The 26847-nt window shown below is 36.9% G+C and overlaps 1 protein-coding gene across 1 annotated transcript in view; it reads right to left on the bottom strand.

The window, feature by feature from the left end:
* The window catches only part of LOC124160295 (vacuolar protein sorting-associated protein 16 homolog), a 72908-nt gene that overhangs the window by 6488 nt on the left and 39573 nt on the right, over positions 1-26847 (bottom strand). Inside the window, exons 13-15 of the mRNA XM_046536129.1 lie at positions 22604-22753; positions 20928-21175; positions 2458-2554 (exon numbers count right to left, since the gene is read on the bottom strand). Coding sequence (XP_046392085.1) covers positions 2458-2554; positions 20928-21175; positions 22604-22753 — 495 coding nt within the window. The remainder of the gene's footprint in view (positions 1-2457; positions 2555-20927; positions 21176-22603; positions 22754-26847) is intronic.

Genomic DNA, 26847 nt, shown 5'->3' with positions numbered 1-26847 from the left:
AAACAAAATGAACATTCACCCAAGCCTTATCATAGAACCCAAAATGCAACACTCGTGTTCGAAATTATAATTCTTCTGCACTTGGCTGCTTCACATTTCACTGTTTTTTTCTGTCATTCCTGATTTTGATAATCACGTACATAATTAAAGAATAGCACTTACATTGTGTTCCCCGTGATGCCTTGAAGCACATATCTGAAAAGCTATTGTGTATACCCTTGAAAATACAACAAGTTATGGACCCAGATTAGGCTAAAATAAGCATCAAACAAGTTCTCATGAAGACAATAACCTACAAATGAGAGTTTATTATTCCACCATGAAATTCACAAAAATATGTAAATCATGGAAACATCAGGAGTCAATGAATACATAGTGAGATGTGGATTTGGGCAATACTCCCTCAAATACACTCAAAAAAGGCTATTGGGGCTTCCAGCCGGGTGGTCTCCCTCCATTCTGCCGACGTTTCGGAACACGAGTCGGGATCCATCTTCAGGGTTAGCCCTGAAGATGGAACCTGACTCGTGTTCCGAAACGACGGCAGAATGGAGGGAGACCACCCGGCTGGAAGCCCCAATAGCCTTTTTTGAATATATTCGCCGGGAAAGCATCAGATTTTACTTCACTCCCTCAAATATTTTGAGACTGATTTGAAAAACCATCTTGGGATGAACATAAGTATTTTGCAAATAGTATCGATGATATCACAAATAAATTATTCTGTTGATACCAGCAGATATGATGAACCACAATTGCTAGTCAGGTTATAGAGCGAGGTATAACTCACACATTATATCATCATTTGTTGCTTTTCTTACAGATTATATATTATCATTTATAGCTTTGCTTTAGACCAAAGATGTGGTCACAGAAATTAGATTACATTTAATAATAATAAATATATAATCTTCGTTTCTATATGGTCTTAGAGAAATAGGAAGGCGTCAAATTAAAAAAAATATCTCATTACATTAGAGAGAAACATAAATAATCATAACATAAAAACACACAAAACTAACACATACATTACATTCCCAAAATTTACCATTCATAATATACAGCAATGCTATAAAAGGCATTTACATGTACAGGAAGTCCTCTTCTTACAAAAAATCACTTAATGAACTTTCAGAGATATGAAAATTCGAAAAATCCAAGCATGCCCGAAATTTCAAATTTGGCACCTTTCAAGTTGGCCGATGCAAAAGCGGTGTGGTGTGGAGGAACTCGCACTTTGGGAATTAATCTGAACGAAGCATCACATATTCTGTTGTGAAAACAGGAACTGTGCCTTATAAAGCATTCCGCACGGTCTTCCTTCCAGCAGACCGCATTAATTTGAATTATATTATCTAAAGTAAAACTTAATATGAAATTTTAACAGTTTTTGGAGCATCGCTTATTTTTATTTTTGGAGTATTATGGTTATCTTATAGAAATTCAGCTTAAAAACATTTAATTCATAAAAATTTTAATAATTCAGTATTTATTTTTAATCAGCATATATTTTAAGGATAGTATGAAGACATTTAAGTAAACTGCTGGTATAAAGCACGTGCTGATAAATGTGACGAGAGCCATGATACCAGAAACATCCTGCATATGGCAGAGTAAAAGAAATAAAAAAAGACAGGCCAAAAAAGAACACTTTCTTTAGAACACTTTCTTTCTCACTGGAAACTGACTCACTACCAAGAGACACAAGAAAAAAGTTCAGCATAACCTAGAACAAACATAAAGATGATAATGTGCAGGATGACGCTAGCTCGAAAGTAACGAAAAAATATGGACGAACTTACGAGGCATGAAAACTGTAAACAATCAAAATGTATCACAAGGATAAGGTGAAACCATCTTAGTAAGCAGCAGAGATAAAGCACACAAGTATAAATGAGACGGCAGCCGTTGAAAAGGTCACAATCAGGAAATAAAAAAAGCCGATAAATCGGCCCGCTGGCAATAAAAGGTTTATAATAGTGTTCCTGATGTGACTTATAATAAAGGTAGTCACTTGTTTCTGACATGAATTGGTAGTTCATTTCACCCAAACTATCCAGTATTTTTAACACACTGCCCCAGTTCAAATTTTTTGCAAGTAAAAAATTATAACTAAGAATTCAGAAATGGCAACCCACGTAGCCATACAGAATTTATTTCTTAATCATTTCTAAAATATCATCCAATATTAAAAATCTTGCAATGCATTAGCAACCAATGAAAAAAGTTAGACAGCTTGTTGCAATTTTCGTCAATTATCACCACCATACATATTCTCCATTATTCCAGTGAATTTTGAATCCTTTACCTCTTGCAGAACCAAGAAATTTTACCAGGCTGATTAAAAAAATGGTGTTAGCCAAAAAGTACCCTAAATTTCCCAAAGCCACCAGAGATGATAAACAAGGGATATTTAAAAAAAATTTCAAACCAAAGAGTAAAAAAATATCAACTTACTTCATATCCTATTGGAGATTTCTTACTCTTGGAAAATTTTTCTAATTCAAGCCACTCCCCAAGTTCCGCAAGACTCATCACTTTTAACCACCAATACCTGTAAAAGCAATTTGTAAATATGTATAAACTTATCTTAATTTAACATGCTAATTCATTTTCCAATGAAGGAACAAAATTTTAAATATTTTACAACGGAAAAAGTTACATAAATCACAACATAATTGATAGTGTTTTTATCAGCACAAGACTGAGTGGTGCCCATATGAACACACTACTTGCAGCAGCAGTGCCACTGAGGGTCATCATATGTAACGTTCTTTTAATTATCTTCTCTTTAATGTCTTACAAATATTGCTATTATACTGTATGACACGTTTTATAATTTGAAACTCGGAAGCAAAAACACATCCACACCGTGATTATTACAATTGAATTCTCCTTTACACTCCATCCCGAGCCGTACACAACAATTGCCTCCCTCCACCTCGATTGTTAATTTTAATTTATTTATTTAAACAAACAACATGGCGGTTTGTTTACACATCTGAAGAAACAAATAGGAAGGATTTTACATTCTCTTACTATTGTTATGGCCATCTGTTTTGGGAGTTGACCTCAACCACAAGAAACCTTCACATTTTTCTGTGAACTCCTTCCTCAACTGTGTCACTTTTTCTCTGGAACTCCAGGTGTTAGCTTCCCTCCTCAGAACTTTGTTCCCAAAACTAATGTTAATGCTAAATATTAGCATAAGGCATTTAGAATAAATTAATCAATTTAATATGGCATTAATGGATATAATTAATTTATTATTGTTAATTACTTAGGCCTTAAAATAGTAAATAAACTTCTCTGAAATACTCCATCCCATAATCTGCCAACAATTTTACTTCATATATCAAGAGTTAAATTTGTTGTAAACTAATGATAGCATTTCTAGGGTATATTAAAACATTCACAATTCTCTCCTGCAAGGCGATTTTGGCCACTCATTGGAAATACGCATGGTAAGGTTATTACTAGTGCAGTGTGAGAGTCTCATCTTGGCGGTTGAGACGATATTTTCGTTTATTGGCATTGTCGGGACTCTCGGCACACTGAGAGTCTCCACTGGGTCAAGAGTCAGTAGGGGGCAAGACTTCACCCATCTAGACTCCGAGACAACGCGGGAGTTTCTAATGAATGACACCAATAGTCGACAATAGTTTATTAATTTAGCCTTCACGATATTTACTGATTAATTCACAGGATAAAAATATTTAATTAATGAGTTAGCCTAAAATTTTTTATGCATGAGTATGATGTTAATAGGGCACCTAACAAGAGATATGAAAAATATTTAGTTTTTTTTTCCTTTTCCTGACCTCTGTACAGCAGATTATCGGGTCATGGTGTTTATCCATGTGGGAAAATATCCATGCATGAGTGCACACTCCTTCCATTTTATAAAAAAAAAAAAATAAATAAAATCGGGCATAAAAGCACCAGGATATTTGTATTTTAATGCAAGGCTATGGCAGGCTTATTATTTCCCTTAGAATCTCCTTCATAAAATGGAATTATTTTATTTACTAGCTGACAAGGAATGTTTCAAGTTTATTTGGACGTCTGCTCCAGCATTGCAGGCGACGATCAGCGGCATGAAAAAAAATTTTGATTAACTTTAGAAGATTCTTCAATAGTTAACCAATCGTACATTAAGAAAAATTGTTATTTATGATCCGTAATTGATAGGGATGAGCGAGTATTAAAAAATTTGAGTCGAGTCGAGTAGTTCGTTTAAAGACCTACAGTTTGTGACTCTATGTTAAAAAAGTCCAGAAAATGATTATATTAATAACTTTTAACAAGGCTCCGTGTCGGGACAACGAGAGAAAAAAAATGGGAGTCTTATAATAATGGACAACAATTCTTGTTGAGGACGCGAAAATAAAAGGAAAGGGAGTCATGTAATGGAAGTAGTGGTGTTCAGTTGTCTACGTTCTCACTCCTGATTTTTCGTCCTAAATACTTATCAATTGCATTTGCAATTCATGTGTAATTTGATTTGTGAAGTAATGGTAGGCAAATTTTCAGTTATTATGCAAATTTTCAGTTTTTATGCAAATTTTAATGTTTTTGACTTTTTTTTCAATGTTTTTCACAATTTTGAAAGGATTTTTGATCATTTCGCTAAGTTTTAAATTTCAAACAGCCAAAAAGCTCTTGCTTTTTAAACAAATCTGCAAATAAAGTTTCAGCCGGGAATTTAAACTATGGATTTTAGGTACTGCTGCATTACCTCATCCCATAGCCAGCCACTACGTGACATATTTCAACACAGATCGAGTACATTAATTTGTTATTAACACGATTTCAAGTTGGCCACCATGCACAACAATTTCCACAGCTCCTTTTCCGGCAGTCCTCAGTTGCATCCAAAATTCGTTTCTGCGAAATGTCTTGATCTTTGAAATATAATTTGATGCTTACCCGTCGAATAATGTGGGTAAACTCTTCTCGGATTTCTCACCAGGTTAACTTATCCATAATGGCCCACGTTTCAAGCTCCCTCGGGGGTCTCATCCTCAGGGCTAAATGAATGCAGTGGGAATCCCAAGAAGAGTTTACTCATCTTGATTTTTGTTAATGATTAAGAGTTAACACATGGGTTAAAGGTGGAATTCATATGGCTAAGGGTGATTTTTGCCGTTTTGAATGCCAAATTTCGTTAACGTGTTTACAAGTATGATGGCGAAGGATTTTATGTTTTTTGACAGAAAAAAACAAATTTTCATGTACAAATTCTACAATGCAAGAACTGATTGGATCATGAGGATTCGTGACTGAAGCACCTAGCCACAGTTCTTCAGAATAGCAAGGAGTCCCATGAAGTTGGACCATTCCTTTGATGCTAAAATGGATGCTTTCCTATCCAGATTTCAATACATATTTGACACAACTTTTCAATCTAAAAAGTGTAGGGCTTGCATCTCTGACACAAGACTTAATAGTTGGATAACACCTGATATTGTCCACCTAAGCAAAGTAAAACGCGACTTATACAATAAATATAAGCAATGTTGCAGTGATCAAAACAGGACTGCTTATAAATGTTTTGTCAAACAATACAAGAAAATAATCCATAGAGCAAAATCTACTTACAATGATAAATTGATAAAAAACTCAGGGAATGCTACAAAGGCTGCCTGGTCGATTATTAAGAAAGAGAGTAACAAAAATACTGCCTCTTTACCTGAGGACTTGAGTGTTCTACACTCTGGCACTTTGATAACAAACCCATTAACCGTGGCAAATGTTTTTAATGATCACTTTATTGAAACCCCTGAGAAAATACTCAAAACATTAAGCAGCAATCATGCTACCAAAGATCCCTATTACAAGCAACCAGCATCTAAAAATAAGAATGCACCTTTTATTTACCCAGCCACTCCAAGGGAAATTTTACAAATTGGCCTCTCCCTCCATAACAAAATGTCATCGGGCTTTGATGGCATCCCGGATAAGATTATTAAATACTGTATCCCGTTCATCGTAAACACACTCACCTATTTGTGTAATTTATCAATATCAGAAGGTATTTTCCCTCAGCAGCTAAAGATTTGCAAAGTCTACCCCCTCTTTAAAAAAGGAGACAAAAAGGATTGTAATAACTACAGACCCATAAGTTTACTTTCAGGTTTTTCAAAGATTTTCGAAAAAGTCATGTACAATCGACTTTTAAGTTTTTTAGATAAAAATGCAAGTTTATCCAAATACCAATTTGGCTTCCGACAAAATAAGTCAACAACTGATGCTTTGTTTGAATTTCTAAATGATGCAACTGATGCTCTCGACAAAAATAACCAAACTGTGGGGTTGTTCATTGATCTCAGAAAAGCATTTGATACTGTAAACCACGACATATTGTTGAAATGCCTCTCAAATTATGGTATTACAGGAGTAGCTTATTCTTGGTTAAATTCTTACCTAACAAACAGACACCAAATTGTCCAAATTTCTTACTTGGACTCAAACACAAAATATATAAATAATTGCTCCTCTACTATGAAAGAAGTCAAATATGGTGTACCCCAAGGGTCAATCCTAGGGCCGTTATTGTTCACTTTGTATATTAACGACCTTCCTGAATATCTCCAGGAAGCAAAAACAATCTTATTCGCTGATGACACTAGTATATTGTTGCAAGCCCCAAATTCGCAAGAATTACAGATTAAGGTAAACTCTACAGTTCAAAGTATTCAAATGTGGCTAAAAAATAGTATGTTGGCAGTTAACCTAGAAAAAACTGTATGTATGAACTTAAATTGTAAATCGCCACCAACAGTGGAACTATTCAACTCTGAAATAACTTATGTAAATAATATTTCTTTCCTTGGAATCACACTAGACAAATCCTTGAAGTGGTCTAGACATGTCGAAATCTTAACTACCAAACTGTCACATATTATGTATCAACTGCGCTATTTACGATCAAGTGTTTCTTTGAGTGTTTTAAAATATGTGTACTATGCTAATTTTCAATCCTTAATCTCTTATGGCATTATTTTCTGGGGTGACAGTTGCAATAGCACTGAGGTATTCACTATGCAAAAGAAAGCTGTAAGAATTATGCTAAACCTAAAATATAGAGAATCCTGTCGACCTCACTTTGAGGCACACAAAATTTTAACTCTAACATCCATTTATATTCTGAACTTAATGCTATTCATAAAAAAACGTATAAATTCTCTCCCAAAAAATGCTGACTTCCATTCACATATGACCAGAACCAAAGACTGTTTACATGTGCTACCCAGGAAAACAAAAAGGAGTAGTAATGGTCCTCTACATAAGGGTACAAAACTATATAACCTTTTACCAGAAGAATTGAGAAGTTTGTCTTCTGTAAATAAATTTAAAGTAAATCTGAAAAGATACCTGACTGGAAAGGCATTGTATAGTGTTGATGAATTTATTAACTATTGTAAAGAAAGTATGTAGTTTGATGTGTTAACCTATTAAATGAGAATTGTATACCTATGCTTAAGGTTTTGTGCTGTGAAGTAAGTGTTGAAGTATACATGGCTGTTGTTCAGCTTTCACTATTGTGTGCTTGAAATTTGTAATGTAACTTTTTTATTTTAGGAAGATGTCTTTGTTTTTTTGAGTGAACATTATCTAAAATACCAATTATGTATTATACTTGACGAAGCCTATACCATTTACTTACTTGTATTGGTTCTTTTGGCTAATAAAACTATTATTATTATTATTATTGGCATAACAGGTTTCACTAAAAGACTTTAGACAAATCATAGACAACCAAACCAGACACAGAACAGTTCAACTGTGATTAAACATAAGCAGTTACAAAGGCTGTTATACTACTCGAAAAAATAGAAAATCTTGCTCTAAGAGGTTTCCTCAACGAAAACTGCCCTAGTTAGTTTTTCTTAGGAGAAAAATGAAGCTGTAAAAGATAAGTCAGTGAGAATAATGTGGGATGAAACTATTGACCGAACTGGGAAATGCATCTTCGTTGTTATTATAAAGCCATTTAATTGCTAAAGTAAGCAGTAAGTTATGTAGGTGGAGTCAGGGTTTTGGAGAATGCAAGTGGAGCAGTATATTCCAGAGAAACACTGAAAGTGGTTACTGAGGTTACTAAGACCGAGGCATTAATGATTAGTTTCCGGGTTTATTCCGCAGACTCATTTTTGGCGGGAAAAAATGAAAAAAAAAGTCATAAAAAATGAGTCAATGCGGAATAAACTCAGAAACTAATCATCAATTTAATCACCGCAGAAGCCTCAGTAATAATTTTACTGGGGCATTAAGTTTGAAAATTTAGTAGCAATAGTTACATACAGTAAACTCTTGATTTTACGAAGTCAGTGGGACCGGAAAATTGGCACTTCGTAAAATCGAGTTTCGTAAATTCAAACCTTTTTCATAAGTCACGAAAAAAATGTTCGCTTTTGTTTCTTCCGCCGTTTTTTGTCTTTAGTGGTCTTATTTAAATGTTTTCGGTGGTTATTCTCGGTATAATTCATAGAAAAGGCTTTTTGCTATCGATTTATGATGTGAAAAATCGTTAAATAATTATACCACCATAAAATTCCCATTTCTTGTTCATACTTCAACATCAACGATCGCTAAAGAAATTCCCGACCAGTTTAGAAAACGTAATCAAATAATGAATTGCAATGTTTATTATACGAATTTACAGTAATAAATTTGTGGTTAGGAGCCAATAGCTCAGTGGCGGCTTGCCCATAAGGACTCTCGGACGTCGCCCCTCCCAAATATTTGAAAAAGTAAAAAAATAAATATCCATTAATTTATAATTATACATCTAATTAATCAAAGTGTTTTTCTCAGTCGCATACATCGAAAGTGTTGGAAAAACACGAAAAGAAATAGCGCGAGAAGTTCGTATTTGTAGCCGTGGGGCGCTGGCCAGAACGTCCCAATCCATCCCCATGCAGTTATATGGAGAGTGGTAGTGGTGGGGGCAGCTGGTGCTATGACGCGTCTAACCTTGTGTCTTATGGAAGTCTTGGGACGTCGTCCGAGAATGCGCAGAGCGACGTGTGAGTTCACATCGCTGCGCAGGCCGGCGGGCGTATAATCTGGCGTCTACTTGGTGCTGCCACAGATAAGGGACGTACGGGATCAGAATGGTCACTGTACTGGGTGTAGTTATACGATTTTAATTTTTAATTACTGGTAGGTATTGCTACAGAAAATAAATTATCCCATTATGCTTGCGTTTTTTGGTGTTTGAATTCCGGAACACATAAAATCCAACCAGTTAAAAGCCGTATTGACGTAGGAAAACTATTCTCGAGTATTTGCCACAGTTCTGTTATGATTGCGAATTTCAAGAACCTTGGGGAAACTAATATTATAATATTTAGGCCTTAACAATGTATTCATATCTTCCCGATGATTAGAAATGCGGTACCTATTTTTCAGATAAATTTATCAAAAGACCTGCAGTATTAGGAAAAATCAGATAACATTCCCCACTGATTTATAATTTAAGAAATAGGTGCGTGCGTGATAGTGTGAAGGATTAAACATGATTTAACCCGTAAACGTGACTTTAAATAGAGTCATTCAATGAACGTCAAGAAGTTCCGCGTACAATGCACCTTTTGTGTGTAGGTTCATCCATTTTCTAGCCGTCCTTGTTCTAGTTCATGTTCACCTAATTCCTCAGCGGCAGAGCGGTAGCTGTCTGACGGAAAATGTCACTTGGGTCTGATTTAAGTGGCTTCGAAGAGTTCATATCAGTGCGGAGATCCTTACAGCTCCTATCTGTGGTTCAGAGTCGTCTTCTTTTACGATCTAGAATTTATATTCTATTATATCATGGCAATGATTTCGAAGACATGGTTATTCCAAGTGCGACCCGTTGGCGTTTCGTGTGTTTACCACATATGAATCTTAGACTCAAGGCGATGGTCCGTGACGTTTTTGTTTGCTTGAATGCCTTTTGCTGACCTTAAATTCGTCCCTCAGCTGAATCAGCATTTGTGGACCAAGACTTCTATCTCCCTTGAGTCGCCCTTAATGTAACGGCAAGACCAGGCAAGACTCTCGGAAAGAACGGAGTGAAATGAGTTCAGACATCATTTTCGAGGAGTTAACTGTGTGTAATTGCCGATTAAGAAGTTGCTTAGTGCTGTGTGTACATTCAAGAAGACAATTTTGAATTAATCAACAGTGCTCGTTTATGTTTTAGGGAAATATAGGGAAAAATTGTCCCCAATTCTGTGTCCAGGCACCTTGTTCTTTTTGGTCGTATTTTTCGTCGGCCCATTTTGTGTCGTCCCTTGTTTATTATGTCCCTTGTTTATTTATAGACTAGTGCCCTTGCCATGTGTTCAACCGGAAAGAAATTGTTGTCCGGCGCTGATTTCAACGAACGTGTAATTGATCACTTTGCTGGACAAAAGGAAAGAAGGATGGACTTCTGCAATATAACTAAAGGCATGTGAGTATTTCAGATTTTGTTAAAAATGTGTGAGAAATGTTTAATTATTGATTTTAAATCATACTGTATTCAAGAAGCAACGCGAACACCGCAATCAAAGTTTACATCTGCAATAGCAAAGCGCGCGCATTCTAGTAGTGCTTGTTGCCCAGTGGAAGTCAGTGACACTCCCCTCCCTCCTCAGGTGTTACAAGTGTCATTGCTACCTGAATCATTGCAAATGTTGTATAGATTTGACAAATAACGCATTATGATTGCAAAACGAACAACATAAGTGTATTGCGGGCATATCCGCACGAAGAATGTAGGCGCTAAAACCTAAAGTTACGTATTTTCGTTTGTATTTGCAAAATATCGCAGCAAATATATTTCTATTCTTCAAGATCATTGATCAGTATAATCGAGAGTCCGGACTAAGCCGATCCGTATGACCGAGAGCCTACTGAATTTAGTATTTATTAATCAAGCTTTCTTAGGAAAACTACGTATTTTTGTTGAAAAAAACGGAACATATGGCATCACAAAATTTTATTCCTAGATTGCCGTAAAAACTTAATAAAATACGCGAAATATTAAAAAATTATGACCCCCCGGTGGAGTGCGCCCCCCCCAGCATTTGACTCACGAGCCGCCACTGCAATAGCTACTATTAAGTATGCAAAAGATAGATATTTGTTTCTGACACCCACGGAATTTTAGCGGCAGCCGGCCTAACCGCCATTTATGTCGCCCTCTATCGCTCAGTGACGAGAAAAAAAGAAAAACAAGGGTCTTAGCCCGTTTCCAAAATAACCTTCATAAGTTAATATTTCGAGTTACTTCGTATTTTCAGCAGAATGTGCTCTATTTTCACTGAGATTCAATTACGATCATAAATAACGTAGGATGTGATTATCTCCTGGCGAATATTTGAAGTAAGTTCTGTTTGAGGTCTCCGTCCGACTACTGTGTTCCATCATCTTCGCAGACGTTGCCATAAAAGACTTAATTCTTCATCAGGACTGTATTCTTCTTACCGGGTTTGAGGTGACCTGTTCATATAGTATGTTTCTCTCCTTTTATGCCGACAGGAACAAGGTTCCAACCGGAAAACGACAGGAGAAACATCTTACAGTATCGGAGAAATACAGATAGAAACGTTATTATCCACATTGATTGTTTTCCTACAAGAGACGTTTTATCATTTCTCAACGTGGTTAAGTATTGGTTCGCTAGCGTGAATTCCCAAAAAATAACACGCAAAAACCTGTACCGTCACCTCATTTAGTTTTCGTGTTCCTTTCTCCGCCGTATTGAAAGTTAGGCAAAGGATCATTGACATAGAGAAAAGATTTTCTTAGTTTTAGCACTAAAAAATAGTCGCGCCATAATCGTATATAAATATAGTGTGGAAAGAGCAAAGAAATTAATTTCAATTGAAAAGTCAGCTGAGAAGAAGAGAGACAATTATAAGCGCGGCACCATTTTCCCGATAGTGGAAGATACTTCTTCCGCCTCTTTCCGGTTAATAACTTCCCCCCGTTGCGAGTAAAGATGAACCATGCCCTTCTCCACAATCGGGGAACGTTCCCAGTGAGTGGGGTGAATAAGAGTGGGATGGGGATTGCCTGAGGGAAGAAGTGTGGTCAGCACAAGGACTGGTGAAGGGGGCAGGACAAATAAGGGTGGGGAAATGGCCTTCAGCTCTGCCTCAGTCTACTTTTGGGGGCCGTATTTTTTTGCGACGCACACAAGCTCAGTCTCCTTAGGGAGGGAGTGAATGGGAAATGCTGGGGAAGGAGGGGTTTGGGATGCTTAAGGTGGGTGTCAGCAAGATCAGCCAAAGGCGGCAGGAGGGAAGGGACGGCTTTGGAAAGACAGAACCCCAGCATGGGAGAACGGGGAAGCGCGTGAGAAGAAAGTTCATGGTTAGACTTGGAAGTGCGTCTTCATTACGAGAAGCCTGAAATATAAATTGGCGGTAAATAGAGCCCAGTACTTAAGATATTTAAGTTGTTCATTCACAAAGGCCAATATATACACGAAAAGATATTATGGCGCGGATTGCATGTATCAACGTCCATTTCGGGATGTTATTAATTTCTGTTCCCATTTATAAAAGTAGCAAATAGATTTGAAAGAATGATAATCATGAATAAAAATATCTAAATCGATATCCAAACGCACATGAGCAAAATAGATGAATGTATATATACAGATCCATCGCAAGTAATACCGCTCAAGCTTATTCCGGTATAGGACTTTAAAATCCTGGATAATGCCTTGGTCCAAGGGCTGGGACTTGCTAGTCGAGTTCGGGGAAAAAAGAACACTCGAACATTAGCCAATTTTAGATCTTCCACGTATTTATGAACGGTGGCATTATCCATTATTAAAACAATTTTGCTCTTCTCTCCAGCAATTTTTCTTTGTAGACGTATAACCGTTTGCTGGAAAATTTCTCGGGTCATCCAGCTGTTTTTATTTGCATGGTAAAAAACGGGGAGGGCTTCCAATTTTACATGTTTTAAGCACCGTGGCCTTTCAAATTTCCCAATGACAACAGGCTTATTTTGTCCGTGCCCGTTTGGTTGACGCACAGCCCCACAGTAACACGCACTTTACTCTTTTTCCCCCCGTGGCACCTTTGCCCTTTGAAACCCAGGGTTGCATCAGGTAATGCATTAAAAAATAGCCCAGTTTCAGGGGCCAGCGAGGGTGAGCTCGTCGAGAAAAGGGTTCCGGATTAGGGACCCTTCGAAGTGCTTCGGCGAAAAGTAGTCAAGTAGTCTTCGAAGTACGTTCACAGCAGTGCAAAGGGTTAATTAGGGGTGTACGAAATACTCCGCGCGACCTTCCTGACATGTTTAACTACGAATTATTGTCGATGCTATGTTTACGAACAGGCACGTAAATAGGGGCATAATGTCAGCCGCGATATTTTAACTGAACTCCTACTCCCCCTAAATTCCCACAGTGAGGTTTTTGGCGACCCATTTCTCTCCAAAGTTGCATTATCATTTACGATTTCGCACTTTTGATGGACCACAGTTGGAAGCGCTGATTTTTTAGCTACTTACGCCGGCGTAACTAGTTTTGTTGACAATTTTTTCGCCGTAGTTCGTATAAACGAATGCCATTTGCTCCTAGGGACCGAGCCGAGGTTCGTAAATTCAAAAAATTTCGTATAATCGAAACTTCGTATAATCGAATAGCGCCATGTATTTAGCATAGGCTTTTCACCGGGACCGCACTATCACTTCGTATAATCGAAAACTTCGTAAAATCCTGCTTCGTAAAATCAAGAGTTTACTGTATTCTGATAGGTATATGCTTACATGTGTTGACTCTTTAACACTTTGAAGCCCATGGTATTTACAAGTGCAGGTTATGAGTAACCCAGGGCTTTTATTGTTTTTTTATTAAATTATTTCCTAATCCGAGAAAGAACATTTGGGAGCCACTAAATGACAGAGGCTAAATAGTTCAGGCCCGAGAAATACGTACAGAATATTTTTCCACGGAATCAAATACAAAAGCCTGAGCTCTACACAGGCTCGGATCCCTGGCAGAAAATATACATCCCGAGGAATATTCGGGCTTGGTCTTCAAAGTGCGAATGGTAGCATTTAATGAAGACATGGTACATATATAGTGTTGGGCCTAAAAACTCAACTTGGTAGCCAGTATATATGGTCTACGCAACTTAAGGAGCTCAACACGTGTTACACTATGCAAGATTTTGTTCTTGAAGAAAGCATTGATACCTGTCTCACCTAAGGAACAAGTACCCTAATGGAGAAAAATGTGCCAATTTGTTCCCTATTTCTGTACTAACGAGGTGGGCAAGCTAACAAGGCCAGTGGAACACATTAAATAATATTATGAGAATTTTAGTTAACTTTGGATGAAGAGATTAGTTATATATGTACAGATTTCACCGAAATTCGCAAGATGCGATATCGCGAAATAATGCAAAATCAGTAAATAAAAACAAAATTTTGCATTTTTTGCGATTTTTGGTGAATTAGCGAAATAATCATATCTAATGAGTCATTATCTATTAAAGCCTAAGCCTTCATTGTTTAATGCTACTGATGTTCATTCGATCTACAGTAAAAGCGCAGTTTTGCGGGTATGACTTCTTTATCTCTTCTTCATACTCTCCAAAATTCACTATATGTAATTCAAAGTATCACATCATATCAGCATAGCTGTGACGCACTTCCGTGCAATGCCTTAAATTTGTTTAAACGAAAGTCTTAACTTTGATGTGGGTTACCCTCAAGGGTTATTTACTATGTGAGCACAATTAAAAAATGCTACTTTCAACACCAGATCCTTAGAATCTCTTGGCAATAATTAAAAGCTCCTATAAACAGACTCCTACATCAAAAAAATATTCCACTCCATAATTTTACGACGCAGCATATGCTTCTTCGCTGATCCGTTCCCATGCGCGACTTTTATCGAGGGTTTGTAAACCGCCCAGGGTTATTTGTTTTCAGAGGAACTGAAGATTTTGTACATAATGTAAAACATTTACATCATCGCAATCGCTATCCAAAAACCCCTTAGGCTGCAGTCCGGCCGGAAAGAGTTGTCCGATGCACAGATAGTGGTCCAATGATAGCCCAAAAGGAGGGGTAAACCCTGCACCAGCACAGTTTGCAGCCAATCACTGCACCCAAAATGCACCTCACACCCTCGCCTAGTCATACAAGGTGGTCACATCCATGTGGAGCTAAGAAACAAGCCTGAAACACCAAAACAAGCCCTTTCTTCGAATCACCAAAACAAGGGATTGTTCCTTTGGGTCCATCAAGGCCATCGTCCCTTTCGGCTCCTTTCTTCACAGAAGTATTTTGTTTACTTGTAACATGGGCATTTCCTTTGGCAACCTTATCCCCTACCCCAAACAAATCTCTGCGGCCTTACTCTTGACATTGTATTTAATGTTATGTTAAATGCTAAAAAAAGTATGAGCAATCGTGAAATGTGCACCAAAAAATAATAAAAAAACCTATAAATGTGCAAAAATTTTAACATTATCATAACACAGCCAAGATTTTGTAAAACACCAAAATCACATAGTTTTAAAACGAATTTTAGCAAAAAAAATAAAACCACTTTCATGGATCTCTAGTTTACATACCATAAATTTGCATGCATAAGTAACTGTTCATTATTTTTTTATGTAATGAAGTTGCTAAGTTTGAAGTTTTCACTAATATTTTTCTATTGATGTGATTATCTAAGCATCAATATTGTGCATTACCTAGTGATCAGTATTTCCCCCTTCGATATGTGTTGCTTAAGAGTATTTGGCTTAATAAAAGTTTATTTTTGTCCTTGGAAAAGGATGTTTAATTCAATGATTTTTTTACCGGCTTAATTACAAAATAGATCTTTTTACCGACTTTATATACTGAATTTTCGTCCATTTTTTATACCGCTAAGTGAAGTTTTCACTTATCATAATTAACGAACCCTGGTGATAACCCAGAAAAATTGACCCAGAACTTGATTTGCGAAGTAAAAGTGAATATTAAAAACTTTATATGGAAAAATATTATCCAAAATCAACCACTCTCAAATCCACACATTCCAATAAGTGACTAACTTGGAGTGATGTATTAGAAAATTATTTATTGTATCTGCAAGAGTTGGGGAGCATTATAGCCAAGTCAGTAAAGCACTTGGCTGCCTACCAATGCATCTCAGGTTGAATTACGAAAGTCTGCAAAGTATGTCCTGAAATCTGTTAAATCTTTGCCCACCCCAAAAGTAAAATCTTGAGCCGGTGTCCCACGGTCAAATTTGCATAAAAATTTTTGGACAAAAATTTTGATGCAAATATTTTGATGCAACTGGACGGGGGTGTCCCACGATGCATCTCATTTGGACGAAAAACAAAGGAAAGACAATATTTATGTAAACAAATTTGGAAGCTTGTGGAAGTGAAGGATTCTGTCTTTTTTAGCTGGTGAAATTGCCTGAACAGGGCTCTTGAACATTAAAAGAGGCAAAAAAAAGAAAACAGAAGGAATGCTGAACTTGGCCTTGGCTGGAAAGGGGGTATGAAAGCATTGGAATAAGCATGCTAAACATGCTGGAGAAGGAGTTGGTCGCCGATGTTCCTGATGTAATCGATAATAATTGACAATAAGTGATGATATTTTCATGTCCCTTATCAGCAATGTTGAGGGCAGAATAAAACGGTAGGATAGAAACGTGAGGCAGTTTATTCCAGTGACAAAAATGTTATTAATAAATGATGGACATTGTGGTTGAGAAGATGTTATGAATAGTGCTGTAAACGTGCATTTAAATCACATTTTTTCTCTCATAATACAGCAGTTGCTAACATAAGGTCCTTATCCTATAATCATAGAGATAGAAATGGGCAGCTGTAGTGTTTCACAGGTTAATCGTTAGTCCATATTAGTCATTTCTCCAGCTGCTCGCTCGCATTGTATGCCCTCCAAAAAGCTAGCCTGTAGAATTCGGCCTCGATACCATAAGTAAATCTTTTATTCTTTCCAAAATATCCCTCCTTGTACTGCGATTCTAAAGATCGCATCCTTCTTATTAAATATCAACTCATTATTACGGATTTCCTAGTTGAGAGTTTCCATCGCCTATCGAGACCAATTTTTGCTCATTTTTACTTTTAGGACCACACCAGGCGATGAAATAGACGATCATGAACGTATATATATATTTGAAATAATGTTTTGTGAATTCACTTCGCGGTATGGTGACATTATAAATTCAAAACTAAACCTTTTAGTATTCCATTCAGTACCAGTGAAAAAACTCAACCGGTTTCGAACTTTTCAGGTCTTTATCTAGAGGTTTACGATAATGATAATGACCTGAAAAGGTGGAAATCGGTTAGCTTTTTGATGCATAATGTGTGGAATACAACAAAGTTTATTTTTGTGTCCATTAATTAAAATGCTCATGCAGACGATAAATAAGTTTAACCTATGTGGCCAGTGTGTCAGTGCTTGGCGATGCTTTTTTGTCAAAGGCTCTGTGATTGGTTGGTTTCATCCAATTGGATGAAAATTTAGAACCTGTCCTATCCATTTGGACAAAACGGTGATTTGTACAAACGATAGGACCAAAAGCCAGTTGGATGAAATTTTTCACCGTGGGACAGGGTGCGCGTCAGTTGCATAAAATTTTGATGCAAATATTCTGATGCAAATTTGACCGTGGGACATCGGCTTTGGAAGTATAAGATGCCCCAGGGAGAGGAACTGACCCCATATCCTGAAAGTGTGATTATCACACCCCAGCATCTAAGCCCGGGCTTGAGCCCTACCCTCAACTATCTAAACCAACTTACAGGTGGAATAACCGAGTTAGAATGAAATAGAAAATAGCCTTTCTGTGAATGTTTTGTCCATATCATTGCATTTCCAAAATCTCAATATAGCACACAAACTGCCATTCTAGCTAGTTTGAAAGCCATTTGTATAAATTGATTACATAGTGTATTAACCCGGTAACGCCTGAATTAAAAAGTTTCTGCGATTTTTGTGGTAATCATATGTTTTAATACGAATGAAATTCTGAGTCATTCAGTGCAAATTTTATTCTTTTATCTCTAATAGTTACTGAGATACAGCCTGGTACCATATGGTACCGCTAGGTGTTTAAGGGGTCAAAAAATCGAAAATTGAAAAAATTTTCGGAAATCACATTTTTAAGCCAAAAACGTTAAATATTTATTATTTTCCGGAAAATACAATCATTTTCATCCAAAATTACGCTCAAATATCGATAATATTCAATTAATTATTAAATATTATTGTATATATAAAATAGAAGTTATATATAATTGACGTAGAAATCAAGAATAACATGATTTTAGTGTTTCACTCAGTCGTTGCCGCACATGGAAATGAACAAAGCAGTCACTGCATTGCATTTCAAGCATTCTGTTCTTATTCTAATGGTTCCGTTTTCAGTAGCACACCATCCCCGCTTGGGCTTGGAGTTTATTTGTTGGTTGTGCCTGTCGAACCTATCAGGGGCATTGGAAAAAAGATAGGCCGCTGTCAGTTGAATGCAATCTTTGAAACATGAATCAATTACAAATCTATTTCTTTAGCTAAGTACCCCATTCCAGTCGCACTTCTGGTAAATTGATCACGTCCTTGATATTTAGGGGATCCTTGTATCCAGCTGTGATTATACTACTGGCCATCGGAACTCAAGCTGAGTTATGTTTTTTCATGATTTCCACATCAGCATCCATGCGTTGGGCATCATTGCATCCAGAATCCAAGTAAAAATGGGCCACCAACATTTTGTCGACCCCCACACTATCTTTCCCAATTCCTTTTTCGTAGGCTTTCACTTTCCTTAGTTTTACGAAGTAGCTATCTGAGCTATTGATGCACCACACTTTCTAGCCAAACCTAATTAGCCTCCCCTGCATGAATTGCTAACAGCCATGTCTTCCAAAAGAGAACATTATCCACTCTTTGAAACTCAAGGACTGCTTTTCTCTGAAATATCCGCCGAATATTTCTTTTGCCATGCCCATAAAAGGGCGCATTTTCCATATCTTGTATGATTTATCCATAGCGGTGTAATCACCGCAATGAATAAACCTACGAAGTTGTAGAAATCTGTTACGTATCATTGTGTAATAAACAAGATTATTTCTGGCGTTTAGCGCTGCCTCACAATAGTGCCTTTTACTGGGAGTCGTTTTATGCCAACTTATAAAAAGAATTGCAACAAATATTTTCAGTGCCTCATGTGTTATATTTGGGTCATAACAGCTGCAGAATTGTACACACCTATTCGACTCTAACACTTATTGTTAGTGTGTAAGGACATTTTCGTCAAAGAACAGTTCAAATATTCCAGTTGGGGATGCCTCATGAAACAGTGAGTTGGTAATCAGGATTACGAGAAATCCTTTCGTGCTTTACGATCTCTTCATCAGCAAAAACGCGTCCTTCCTCCCTATTTTTATGCCTTTTGGGTGCTTTACAGCTCTGTTCAGTTTCACTGCACTTTTGAAAAATGTCAGACATTTCTTGAGATAAACTCAGCTGACTGTCCACCTTTTCGAACAACAACTTCAAATTCGAGCAAAATTGGCGTCCGCTCGATATTCCATTTTCCTAAGTCAGAAGGAAGGTATTCATCCTCTCTTTGCAGCAGCACCTGCTATAATATAGAATAGAATTTTATTGTTCGAGGACTAGTGTCCTATGGAACAGGATTACATTTTAACCTTTTTTAGTTTTGGTGCTGCAAATGGACAATATACCAATTATTTGAATTTCATACCTGCGCATTACATGCCAATAGAAACATTCGTAGATATTCATAAAGGAGTATACGTATGTTAACATAGTCAAAATTCCAAATTACATGACAGTGAAAACATGCTTAGGTATTCATACAAGATTATACACGAGATTATACACATACAAGATTATAAGCAGTATGTATAAGTTATTTCGGTTTTACTAGCACATGAAAGTGTGAAAAGTATCGGAGTGTGATTGAGATACGTTAGACAAAAATTAGGATTACGCTGCTCTTGTCGAAGTGACGCCTGTCGCGTGGTTGTCTCTCGCCGCCAGCCGTCATTGAATTTTCCCCTTAGCAAGCCCCTTTATTCCCCATCATACCCCTTTCGTAATTGAGTACACAAATACTCTTCCTATTCATGTTTTTCTAAATAGGATTCAGGTATGCAATTATACCTCCCACTCCTTGAGCCCTCGTGAGGGTACGAGATTCTGAAAAAATGCGGACAATTTAGGGCCTTATGTACTTGAATGACATCCTTATAACAAAAAAATTAATTTATGTACACATTTAATATGCTGTTATAACATTTAAATAATGCAAAATTTATAATATCAATGATGAAAAATAAATAATTGTAAAATAAATAACTGTTAGAAAACGAAAACAACAGAAATATTCGTATTTACGCTTTCCGTCAAAACATGGTAGTGCAAGCGCCTAGCGGTACCATATGGTACCACCAAAATGTTTTGCATCATAACATCCCAAATATTAGACTCACATACAAAAACCATGCTTAATATGAAATGTACTTGTTATAACAATCATAATTACGTAAAAACATCTTCGTCTTATGAGTACATAAGACGCAAGTAAAGAAAATCGAAATGCTTGCACTAAACAGTCTGTTTTTTTTCGCATAGCTGAAAATTCTCAATTTTCAAACGGCTCTAAATACGTTAATTTCAGCTTTAAAAAAGCAAACTTTTCGGGAAAATTAAAATAAAAACATTCTTATTATGTTTAAGCTCTCAAAAACCCAAATAAATTACAATAAGTTACAAAAAAGTTACGTTTAGCATAGCGCTACCGGCTGGTACCATATGGTACCGCTAGGCGTTAACGGGTTAAATAACAGAAGTTAAGAATAGCTATTATGATACTCCTGATTTCATAACCAAGGATTGAAATAAAATAGTAAAACAATAACTAATACCTTCTATCAGGAACTTTATGCTCTGCCCTCAATTTATCAGCCAATTTTGCCTGCCTCAAGTGAAGAAGTAATGATACTGTGTCATGTAGGGAGAGATTAACAAAGGCACGTCCAAATTTAGATTCCAAGTTCTTCTGCTGTCCAAGAAGGCGTAGCTGATCATGACAAAGTGATGATAATGAATCATTGTGAGCTTTCTTAAAATTCTCAGCTGCAGAGTACAATGATGCCTCTGGGGAAGCAACATTCTGAAAATAAAAAACATATTGGGATCATAAGACAATATTTTTGATAAATCATTTTCAACATGATTATTTTCATTGCAATCATTACCGATGGCAATCACCCCATTGTTAGAAATAATATCACAAAGGTGCTCCATTTCTTTCAAAGCTATTCACTAATCTAAAAATTTAAGTAGAAAAACTTAACAAAAAGCTTGAAATCAACCCCCATTCAATCGAAAAATGATAACTAGTAGAGCCTAAATGAATGCATCTGGCACACAAATAACTTACAACTCGCAGTTCAGGTTTAATGTACTTCTATACACATGTACTGACTCAACATTTCTTCTCCAGTCGTTGAACACATCTTGCCTGTGACCTACGTAACTCTTTGCAAATAGTATTTAGCTGCCTATATGTTTTTTTTAAATGAGGTGATATCACCTTTAAGAGTAAATATAATTCCTTTCCCTATAGTAGTCACAAACACAAAGAAGCAGAGGGATAAGTCAAGAGGGCTGTTGGCCTCATGACCCTGTCTGATGCACCTCAAATCTCACAGCACAGTATCTTAGAGATGCAAGATATATTGAAGAAGATAATGCAAAAGGCCTCTTGGAAAACTCCATGGTCTCTCAGCAGCCCAGAATTAACAAAGCCTAATCGACAGATAGATTTATGTGGTATAGACATACCTTCTTAAAGCAAGAAATCATTTGTGCATTCATATGAATCATTGAAACAACTTTTTAAGCCCAAGGAGTATTTACACATGCATGATTCAAGGACTACTCTTGAACTCAATCATTAAAAAGCACTGAGCTCATGGATCAATGTTTTTAGTTTTTAATCGCCCCTTCTGGACCATTACATGTTTCCCTTCTAATTTTGTAAGTAATAAACTGCTACTCTCCAGTTGCCTTAGACATTAGTTTGTATGTTTTAATATTATTGAATGATATGGTGGAGTAAAAAAATATATTGAATATGGGTTCCTTAACCAGTTTCTAATTTCGCCCCTTTCCCCTACTTCCTTTAGAGCCAGGGCCGGATCAAATGGGGGCCCAAAAAGCTATTAGTTTTAAGGAAAAGATATTTCCTCCAGTAATGTAGCGTATGTTAATGCATTGAAAGAAATCATTGGATAGCACTACTTGCTGTTTCTATGATTGGCAAGAACGCATTGGGTGGCTTATGGAGAATAACACAAGAAATGATTCTCCATAACAACCCATACTGTCAACTAAATGTGGAACCCTCTTTACAAAATATCTATAAAACCAAGAATATCCTAAGTCAAGATTAAAGTGGCAAAATATTGGGCCAAGAACCTCATTTCCGAAAGATGCTTTAGGAAATAGATCCACCTGAGCATTGCTCAGGTGCTTTGTGGAAAGAGTTACCCAAAAAAATCAATTTCACAGTGAAGATAAAAAATATTATTCTTACTTTTGGGTCATAGCTCTCTTGTACACAGCAGATAGCTTGAGAGAGATAATCATCCTCTTGGTTGTAAATGGAGCGTAGAGTTTCCCACCCTTGCTGGCGGCAGTTCTTTATATACAGGGCTTGAGCCATTGGAAATCCACGAATGACAAGCTGAAAAAAGATTTGAGAATACGGCTTTCAACAGCAAAATTTGACTTCTCTTCCTTTAAATAACAAGATATTATATATTGTGAGCCCAACTTGTTTGATTAGACAGATTTAGCAGGGGTTTGGGAAAGTAAGGTACAGTGCTGCAGGAAGAATGGTGTTTATTCGCCCATATTTACATGGCTCTATTCTTCCTGGTGGTTGGCAACTCCACTCTCAGCATTCCTCTCCTTCACCTGTCTCCTCTGTCGTTCCTCCGTCCGGTGCTTAGATACATATCGGAGCAGGGAAAAGATGGGTGGGACAAGAAGGAGGGGTGGCAGTAAGGGAGGCTTCGCTGCTGAGAAGGGATCCGATGCATTGGCATTTGGGGGTGAGGGAGTTGGAATCTGATGCATTAGTCAGAACTTTGAAAGTTAAGGGAATCTGATGCGTTAGCAATCAGGTTCCTTCCTTGCCCTTGTGAGGTGGGGGTGGGGAGGAATCCCATTGGTCAGCAATCATGTGAGAGGAAGGTGGGGGTGTCAGACAAGCGCAGAGGAGGCGATGAGGCTAGGAAAGCAGACATGGTACCATAGAGTAAGTATATATAGAGGGCTCACCGCACATACAGAAATCGTATACGTTTTTGATGTAGTTCTGGAATAATTAATCAGATGGAGAGCAACAATTTTTTGTGATATTTTGAATTTGCTCTTTACACAAGTTTAAAAATATATTTTGAAGCAGAAAGGGTTGCTACGTTTAGTGGAAACAATGGTTAGTCGATTTTGTTTACAACATTTGTTATAAAAAATATTTCCTCGAATTTTGTCTAGTAGACTTTTCCGAGTTTATATTCCTAATCCATTTGCCAGCAAACTATTCTTAGTATTGAAAGTTGAAACTTGCAGAAAACGTTTATTGTACATATTTTTCCATACTGGTAAACTTTAATTTGTTCATAATTTGTTTATGTTTGTTTTTACAGTAGACTCCCAATTATCCGGGCTAATGATCGGGAGGGACGGCACGAATAATCGGAAAACACGGATAACCCAAACTTCCACTCCAATGTCTTTTAATGTTCATAATTTACGTAAAAAAAACAATATATTATTATTTATTCCATTATTCTGCTATTTTAGAGTGTTTCCCTGACTCAATGAGAGCTTTCTTTGCCAGTTCGCGATCTTTTTAGCGGCGATAGCATGGTTGTACTCGTATTATTAATGCTCCATGTAAGGCCTTCAGGGCTATTCAGTAACTGTTTACGTGGTCGCGAAGACGAAAGCTTTTGTGACGGGATCGCGAAAATCACATTGTTGCTATTCACTAAGCCATTTTGAACATTCTGTCGCGTAAAGTTTCGTGCTTCAGTTTACGCGACGAGAGTTGTCAACGAAAACTGTTTCCGCCGAGTAAACAACAGACCGCAGTAGACGACGGAGTCACTTACTGTTAATATATATCATGTATTTGCTTTGCCATGTAAACAGCGGTGTTCATTGTAGTTGTGGACTTCATTTCATTTCGTGCAAATAATATCTATGCAGATTTAACTGTTAGTTTCATGTAATTTAAATTATTCTTGTCTTGTATATGCTTCTCATATTCTCTTTTCCGAATATATACCTATTGGAGTTGGAGGTGTTGTTATCTGTCATTGAGGAAATGTTTCATATTTTTCATATTTATCATAATTGCCCGCTTAATTTTATATCTCAATAGTATTCTATTTATTTTCAACCGTTTATCAAAGTGGATACTTAAGTTCAAAATGTGTAGACGCATCTTGTTTTTAACCCCTGTTTACAAGACATTTTCCCGTCATTTGTTTCACTGAGTGTAAATGATGCATGAGCGTAGATATTTTTAATATTTTGTTCTACTTTTCTCCGGGAAGGTTACAAAGTTAGGAAGGTATTTGCTAGAGGAAACGTATGTGTTCCATTCATGAATTTGCTACTGCGAGTCAGCTTTGTGGCGTTAGTCAGTGGTTTTCCACCTCGGAATGCAGTGTTACTCTATGAATACTAGTGTATATTCAAATGGAGTTTGTAGCAGGATTCAAGAACTTAGGATACAGTACAAATGCTACTTTTAATATTCACTAAGGAGGTAAACAACTTGTAGTATGATCATGAGCATTATTTTGTTTCTTGTGGTTTGAAAGGGCTAATGTTCAACATCAATGTTAAAATAACATGAGTGAATACTGCACTCTACAGTCTGTATATATACTGTTGTATAAGATACTTTTGTATGATCAAGTTGGAGGGACATAACTAGTAGAAAGACTGCTCCTCTGCTGATCAATATTTTTACTGAGGCCTGCGATGTATAAATATTCACAATTATTGCCAAAGAGTGGATGCATATTTTTTTTCTTTATGTTGTGATGGCTATTGTTTTAACTAATCAAATACAAGATATTGACACTGAAAGGATATAACTGGTAGGTGAATCGATTTTGTGTGTTTATATTAGCTCCTTTTCGCAAATGAAATGTTGTCCAGCTGCTGCTGCTGAAATCCAGCTGCTGTGGCTGGAGTTTACCATATCAAAACTGTGGAAAGAGAGATGCTTGTATGACAGATAGACGTTTATAGGCATATTATTTATGTACATAGCATAGTAGGTACAACTGCAATTATTTTACCAAGTACATAGTTATTATTGAGTATACTACTGTTTTCAGTGTCATCTGTCTTGTGGCAAAAGATGACTGCAAGTATTTCTTGACGTAAGAGATTTGTTTTGTTCAAAATGGTTAGTATATACATTGGCGATGAGTGTCGTTTTTGTGATATCTATCATACATGATGTTTCCCTTTCGATAATGGCATGACTATGATTATTATGGAAGAGAGAGCGAGAGTATTTATTCAATGGCCATTAGTGTGATGGTCCCTATTAAAGAATTGATGATCCCTTGGGCTGTGTTCAACATAATGCTAGGCAATAATTGTGCAATTGCAATATGTAAAAGATATTTATAGATTGTAGATTAGTTCCTTAATTTATGATTGATTAACCAATGCAGAAATCTTTTAAAAATTAATACAGTTTTTTTCCGCTGCCCATTGCCTTCTGCATTACTGGAGTATGTTTTCCAGTAAACTTGACACATTCCTTGTCAGCAGGTAAAAAGAAAATAATTGCATTTTAGAAAGGGAATTCTAATGGAAATGATAGGCTTTGTGAATCCTTGCATTAAAATACCATAATCCTGGTGTTTTTGCTTCTGACTTTATTTTCATAAAGATTGCTGAAATCATCGAAGGAGGGTGACACTGATGCATGGATGACCCGAACACAATTAATCAGCAGTTTACTGTAAAGCCATTTTATGCTTAAAAAGATAATTGGTACCTATGAAATACCAAGTGATTAATTGACCATGACAGTGAAACTACAATGCATTCCTAAACACATTATATTTTATATTTATTATTTCAATACCACCGAAAACAGCTATATACAGTGAGTCCTCGTTCTACGTCACCCCGTTTAACGTCATTTCGCGATAACGTCACGAAAATTTTACGACCGTGATTCGTTTATTGTCCCTTCGCTTCGCGATAACGTCACGTATTTTAAATTTCGCGCGGGGAAAAAGGCGAAGTGGCAGGCGTTACAGGTTGTTTGTTTCGTGGGCGGTAATACGGCCAGTCTGTTCAAAGTGTAAAATGGTGTGTATATTGTTAATTGCGATTACGGTTTTGGCAAATTTTAGCATCAGAGACATTTCCACGACAATGTCCAAGAGAACAATGTTCACAATAATTTTGGTTCCTGTTACTGCGACGATGTTTCAGCGATGATGATACCCAGGCGACGCCCGCCCGCCTCAATTCGCAATTAAAACCATCTGTTCGATTTCATAATCCCAGTTTGCCCGCCCTCGCTCATTTCCGCCATTTTGATTTCGCTCCTGACCGGTCCGAAAAGAAATTCTCGTAGCGAGGGTAGGGCCTATGGACCGGAGCACCGGATCCCCGGTCTGTAGCGTCTGGTAGCATTCATTGGACCGCACTATAGCGAAGCCGAAAAGCAAATGCGGGAAGATACAAAAATGGAGAAGGATTTACGTCACTGCTACTATTGTCGTCGAT

Source organism: Ischnura elegans, chromosome 1, assembly GCF_921293095.1.
Source record: "Ischnura elegans chromosome 1, ioIscEleg1.1, whole genome shotgun sequence".
Taxonomy (NCBI): Eukaryota; Metazoa; Arthropoda; class Insecta; order Odonata; family Coenagrionidae; genus Ischnura; species Ischnura elegans.
This window is presented reverse-complemented; position numbering and strand designations above follow the sequence as displayed.